The 6,788-nt window shown below is 33.8% G+C and overlaps 1 protein-coding gene across 1 annotated transcript; it reads right to left on the bottom strand.

Moving 5' to 3' along the window:
- Positions 1-727: 727 nt before the first annotated feature.
- LOC110094710 (E3 ubiquitin-protein ligase RHA1B) lies at positions 728-1,499 on the bottom strand (the record flags this gene model as incomplete). Its single annotated transcript, XM_020820007.2, is given in 1 exon segment — positions 728-1,499. A coding segment is annotated over 1 exon segment (594 nt). The 3' UTR covers positions 728-899.
- Positions 1,500-6,788: the final 5,289 nt, after the last annotated feature.

Below are 6,788 nucleotides of genomic sequence, written 5' to 3'. Positions count from 1 at the left end.
GAAGGTTCGACGTCGGGTAGAAGTCCGACGTCTGTTGGTGGCAAAGGAGAACTCCGGCTTCACGTGGGCAGAGTTTCGGCGTTAGAAGGAAACTCTGTTGCAAGTTGAGAAGAATTTCAGCACCACGTGAAAGTTGGGAAGAATTCCTGCGTTCTCCCGAATATCACGCAGAATCTCGGCGTGTTCGGACGCCAGGAAGAGCTCCGGCGGTGGTCGAGGATGTCTCCTCACTTTTATTTCTGTTTTATTTTTTAAAAAATTTCTGTTTATCCACAATATCTAACAAAAACTCTTCAAAAGTCTGTAGCAGTTCTTATTAGTGCCATTGTAGCAACCCTGAAGGAAATACGACGGAAGACATTACCGTGCACAACAATGCGATCAGGAACTGCTTCGACTTCGGTGGAAAATACGAGACGTCCGAAAAAAGGAAATATGATGAAGACAGCTTATGCAAATGTTTATAATTACAGAACAAAGCAAGCAAGGTCTCACAGATGTTCGGCGGAGAGTGAGACTTAGCGGCAACAGGTATTTCGGCGGGAAGAAATACTTCCGTCAGTCCATCACAGGTATTGGGCGGCAAGGAGAGAAACGTCGTGAGGAGGCGTTAGATGGAGTGTTAGAAATGATATAAAGTAGGGATTTAAGTGGTATATATGTAATATTAATGTATGAGGTGTTAGATATGTAAAATATTAAGTATATAGTGGTATGTATGTAAATTTCCCAAAAATCTATTATATATAGAGGGAGAGAGAAAGAGATTATGTAAAAATACAAATATAATGGAGAAAAATGATCGTGTCCGCAATTGCATAATTTGATTCCCTTCGCTTACGATAGTAACCGCTCCCTGTGATCAGTCTACATCAACTGAAATCAGCTGTCAGATATCCCTAAGTCGAGATCGGGAGAAGGGCCGACTGCGAAGCGGAAAGCGAGAAGGGAGATCGAGAAGCAAATGGGAAGTAATCATCAGCAAAGTCCGAATCAGAAAACCCTGCATCAGCCCAAATCCGGCGATCGAAAGCTTCCAGCATCTCGTCGGGGACAAGCGGCTTCCGGCACAGAGGGCAAGTTTGCTGATCTAGCTCAATCCAGCGATCAAGGCAGCATCGATGAAAAACATGGCGGCAATTACTTAGAAGCCGGACCTCCTCCGATGCGTCGAATCCGTAGAGGCAAACTGCGCATCCGTCAGCGATCGGCCGGTGATCGATCTCCCCTTCCCCGAGGAAAAGATCCTCAAAGCGAATCGAAGGGAGGATCTCCTGGATCAGAGCAGCGGAGATCGAGCTGAAATCTGAAGGGCTTTGATGATCGGGAAGGGCGGGCGGGTCGGGCAAGGGAGCGTCGGAGTCGAGGATGTCGCCTAGGCCTATGGCTGTGAAGGACGATGAGATCAGGCGTTGGAGGAAGCGGACGAAGACGAGGATTTGGATGATGGGTTTGGGGAGGAGGAGCTCTGAGTAGCATAAGGGGAAACCCATGGAATGGAGAGAGAGAGAGAGAGAGAGAGAGAGAGAGAGATCTGTTTTGTTTTTCTTCCCTTGGGGAGATTGACTGTTCTGTGAACTCTTTAGCAGTAGAGACGTTTTGAGTGCGTAGGTCGGAAGAAGTACCGAGGCTCCGTATCTATATATAGGTAGGCGGGAGGAGGTGGAGTGGTGGAATAGTTGGTCCCTCTTTTCTCTTTAGGAAATAATTGTACCATATGTTGATTTTGTACTATCTTCATATTTTGAGAGTTGTTAATTAGTTGAATAAAATGTTTTTTTATTATAAATTTTTTGAGAAAAAATATTATGAAATATTTCAGCAGAGTTTTCATTTTGGTGTTAGCATCAAATGATAAATAGAGAGAGAACTATTATGACCATAATATTGTTGGACATCTCAGGCTTCATTTGGGACGGCTTTCTCACTATTTTATAAAGTCATTTTTAGAAAAAAAATATCTTAAAAGCAGGGAAAATGCAGTAGTCTAAAGCTGTTTTAAACGAAATCTAAGGCTTCATTTGGGGCGACTTTTTTACTGTTTCTTAAAATAGCTTTTTACTTCAAAATTTTTTAATTTTTGTACTAAAAAATTACTAAATGAAGCCTAAATCTATTGGATAGTGGTGTTCTAACAAAATTCATTGTGAGCAACATGGCATATTATCTAAATAAACAATGTCTAGTTAGTTATTGATGTTATGAGTATAATGAAGTGCAAAATAAAAATTTGATAATTGGATTGATGAAAAAAAATAATGAGAAAATTCTCAAATTTAGGCCCACTAAAAATAAAAAAGATAATATGTTGTTATTTTTATGTCAATATATTGGTTTCATAAGAGAAATGATTTTGTTGCAAATGACATATAAAATGATAGCATGTATAGATTGGTATGAATCAAAGAAGTTAGAATCTTCTCATATGATTTATATTATAATGAGAGCAAAGTAGATAGAACTCTCAATGAGAGATTTTCTAGTTTGGAAGTGATAGTATTAATTATTCTATGTGGACACCAAATGGTGTCCGGGATATAATGAGAGTGTGCTACGTTATTTTTTTTGTTGTGTATCAGTGTACTGCTGTGTCCTGGATGATGTGACATACTCTTATTCTTCTTCAAACGGTCTGGTGTCCGTACAAAATAATTTCTCCAGAGATATAGTTGTTTTTGTCATATTCTTGTTATCCCCACCATCATTTCTTCTTCTTTCGCACTCTTAATGCATATCATATACAAGGAATATTAGCGTGGAAGATCGATTTTTTATGGAATACCTATCATATTTGGAAGATTGAACACCAACTAAAAAGAATGGCTCAACTTGTTCACCATTAATCAATTAGTGTTGCAGGTATAAAGACCATTGTATTGAAGACGATCTTGGTTTCCTGGCTTCCACATCATACTAATTATACTATTGAAATTTCTTATTTTATTCTAAAATCTAAATAATTTGTAATATTGTAACCGACCATTTATATATACAAGCACAAATGTGCGCACCCTCACTGACAGGTGCGAAATTAGCTTCTCAGTTGAGAGCGGGCAAAATAGAATTGTGAAATGCATAATTTTATGTACAAAGTAGAAAATAACTATTCTTCTTAGAATTAATTAATCAATTTTCTTATAAATGTATATAATTTTATGGATGCACATATAAATATAAAAGATAAATCTTATGCTCTTATTAGAATAAAGTAAAACTTTTAAAATTATAAACTTGAACAAATTTCTATAAAAGATATAAAAATAAATAAAAACTTCATAATCTATGATTTGAAAGAGTAATAAAGAGTAATTAGAGCTATTAAAGGCCAAAAGTCATATCAGATACATCTACATAGGAGGCGGGGCAATGTCACGGGCAGGCGTGGCAGTGCGAGCAGTTGATTTTAAACGGGTTCGCTGGTTGACCCGGCAACCCATCGGGTCAACTCAAACCCGACCCGTTTTTCAAACGGGCCGATTTCTGGAACCCGAACCCGACCCGTTTTGAAATCGAGTCGGGTCAAACTCGAAATTTCCGGGTCAGATTTGAGTCGGATTTTTGTGTCGTGTCAAATATTGGCACCCCTAGGCATATATAACTGCATAAGTATATGACCATTTGATAAATGACTGCCAATGAATTATTAAAATGATCCTAATGCACATATTATATTTTAGGCTAATAAAAAAAATATCTCTTTACATCACCATCCTCATATGCATATAATGACATCTTGCATATATGATGTGATCGTTGGAAACATTTTCTTTATCATCCTAACTTATTTTGTGTTGCATAACAGCTTAAATGATATTGATTTTATAGCTCAATACTCAAGCGGGGTCTAATGGCATGGCCTAATATAGATGATGCAAGGGAAGTACTTTATTTCCTGATATTTTAGCTCAGGGCTTAGTTTGTTATGCAGAGCTTGAAATAAGAATCTAGGAGAGTGATGTAATTCATGAAGCGAGGATGCAACTCATTTTGATTTGTTAGTTGTGGGCTTTGACTATATATTAACCAAAAGATATTGCGTTCGAAATTTACGTATGTGATGTGTGTATGAGTTTGACTTATTGGTTCAAATGTCCAAAAAAAATCACGAAGTTGGATTAAACAGTTCAAGAGGCATGCATTGGAATCTTTCAGATCAAACGCCTACAATTTTTTGGCCAAGGCAATCGAATTTTGATGTTTTTGGGGTCCCAGGGACTATTTTGGACGTTTTGGACTCTATTTTGACACTTTCGGAGCAAAACAAGGCTTCTACAGTCAATTTCAAGAAATTTTTAAAGTTTTGGTCCACAAATTTTCAATATTTTTCGCTTCAATTGAAGCGCAAGCATCAGGACATGCTAAACTTATGATTAAGGATACGTTACTTGTTCACGGCTCTAAGAGTAGGTTCATGTTGATGTCCAAGGAGCGATTGCGCCTCGTAATTACCCAAAAAAATGTATTTTTTTGTATTGGAAAGATTTGAAGAAGTCCGACATTATTTTCGGTCTCTAAAACCTTGAAGTCCGAAAATAAGGGGGAAATTGATATAGCATAAAAAACTATCTTGATCGAGCACAAATCTCGCCGCAATTTCGAATTGAAACTTTTCGAAATTAAATTTGGGGCCCACTCAAACTCCAATTGAAGCAAACTTAGAGTCAAAATGAACGACTCGAGAAGATGAACCCATCTACACCAAATTCAATCCAATCCGAACCCAATGGATCCAATTCAATTCGAAGGCCCAAAACACATTTATAATGTTCAAAGAATAAATTGGATGAATAAATGATATCCAAATGAGACTTGCTTATAGTCGAATCGAATGACTTTTGACTGGTCATTGACAGTCTTCGAACTTCTGCTCGGCCACTGTCTTTCGTCGGACTTCCACTCGACTATTGATCATTGCTTGACTTTTGTTCATCTATCGACCCTCGTCTGACTTCTTTCCGAGAAGTTCCTGTTCTTCCCAACTGTCATCTTTCACACGAAGTTCAAACCACTTTATGGACTTTTGTAATCTAACTGTCATCATATTTAGTGACGATCTTTGTAATCTATCTAAATATTAGCGTAATCATTTCAACTGGGCATTGTTCCATGGGTTTTTCTCTTTTTCCAGAATTTTTCAAGTAAAAATTCATGTTTCTAATTTCTCTATTTGTGTGCTGGGTATCCGTGCAACGCTAAGATGAAAGACCTTAATACTTTACCACCACGAATATTTTAGCCCGTAACAATAACAAAAAAATAAAGCTTTGTTTGAGATAGTATTTTTATTGCTTTCTAAAGAAAATTTTTAATACAAAATTTTTTAAAAGCAACAAAAAGCAATGGCCAAAACTATCTCAAACAAAATCCAATTTTAAATCAGCTTTTATATATAAAATTTTCTTAAAAATAGTGAAAAATTAATGGCGAAAGTTGTCACAAAATGAAGCCTCATTTCAATTTTATGAGTTTCAAATTAGCTTTGGTGATTTATAAAATATTATAATTTATATTATGTTTTTTTAGACTTCGCTTGGAATAATTTTTTTATTGTTTTCTAAAACAACTTTTTGCTATAATTTTTTTTTAAAAGTAACAAAAAATAACCGTTAAAATTTGTCCCAAGCAAGACCTCCTTATTATTGTTCGTAAAAAATTTTTTTAGTACAAAATTTTTTAAAATTAAAAATTTTTATATAAAAAACTGTTTTTTAAAATAATAAGAATTTGACTCAAAACAAAACTTTTATCTGATTGAAATAAGTCAAGCTGTTCCCTCCTAAGAATTCCATAAACCTAACCGATCGGATAAAGGTTTGGTTAACGGTCCCGAGGCAAAATTTTATAAATAAAAAAATTAAAATTTATTAGTTCAGCTAATTTGTTCCCCTCTTTCAAATAAATGAATTCTATTTAATTAAAGATATTTGACTCTCTAACAACTCTTCTCAATATTTTTTTAATTATGGCTCTCAAGTCAAAATTATCAATAAATGCTATGATTTAATAATATATCATTAACGTTATTTTATTATATTTATTAATTGTATATATTACAAAAAAAATCAAGTAAATTTTATTCACAAAAAAATATAATTATATTCAATATATATATATATATCAAAATTTTATGATATATCTAAAAATCTCCCTTAACAACTTTCTTATTATTTTGCTTTTTAGATTATAACTATAATTTTTATTTGACCACTATTTTTTTAATTCTTTCAAATTTTTTTTTTACTAAAAAACTACTTTCTCAAACAATTTTAAAAATTTGTTTTCTTTACATCAATTTTATAAAACGGTGAGACAATTATTTCCATCAAAAGCTTCGTTTGGAAAGCTTTTGATCATTATTCTTTAAAAAAAAATTATACTAAAATATTTCTGTGAAAAATAATGAAAAAATTATCACAAATGAAACTGAAGTTTAAATACAAAAAAGGAAGATTTACATACATACTACTTTATTTCATGCTATTTATATATCTAACGTCTAAAATTTTAATATTTACATGCTTACCACCCATAAAAGAAATCTAGATGTATGAAATGAAATATTAAAATTTATAAGGTAATCTGAGTGGTTATAATTAAATATAAGAGTGATATATTTGATATTAAAATTTTATATGAGTAGTAAAAATGTAATATTAAAATTTTTGATATTAGATATATAAATAATATAAAATTAAATGGTATATATCTAAATCTCCAAGAAAAAAAAAAAGTCTAGTCAAGCCAACCTTTGGAATGAGCAACGATGTGGGGCAACATTTTATATGAAA

The sequence above is a fragment of the Dendrobium catenatum genome, unplaced genomic scaffold (genome assembly GCF_001605985.2).
Source record: "Dendrobium catenatum unplaced genomic scaffold, ASM160598v2 fragScaff_scaffold_243, whole genome shotgun sequence".
NCBI classification, from domain to species: Eukaryota; Viridiplantae; Streptophyta; class Magnoliopsida; order Asparagales; family Orchidaceae; genus Dendrobium; species Dendrobium catenatum.
The sequence above is the reverse complement of the archived record's forward strand: the minus strand, read 5'-3'. Positions and strand labels throughout refer to the sequence as shown.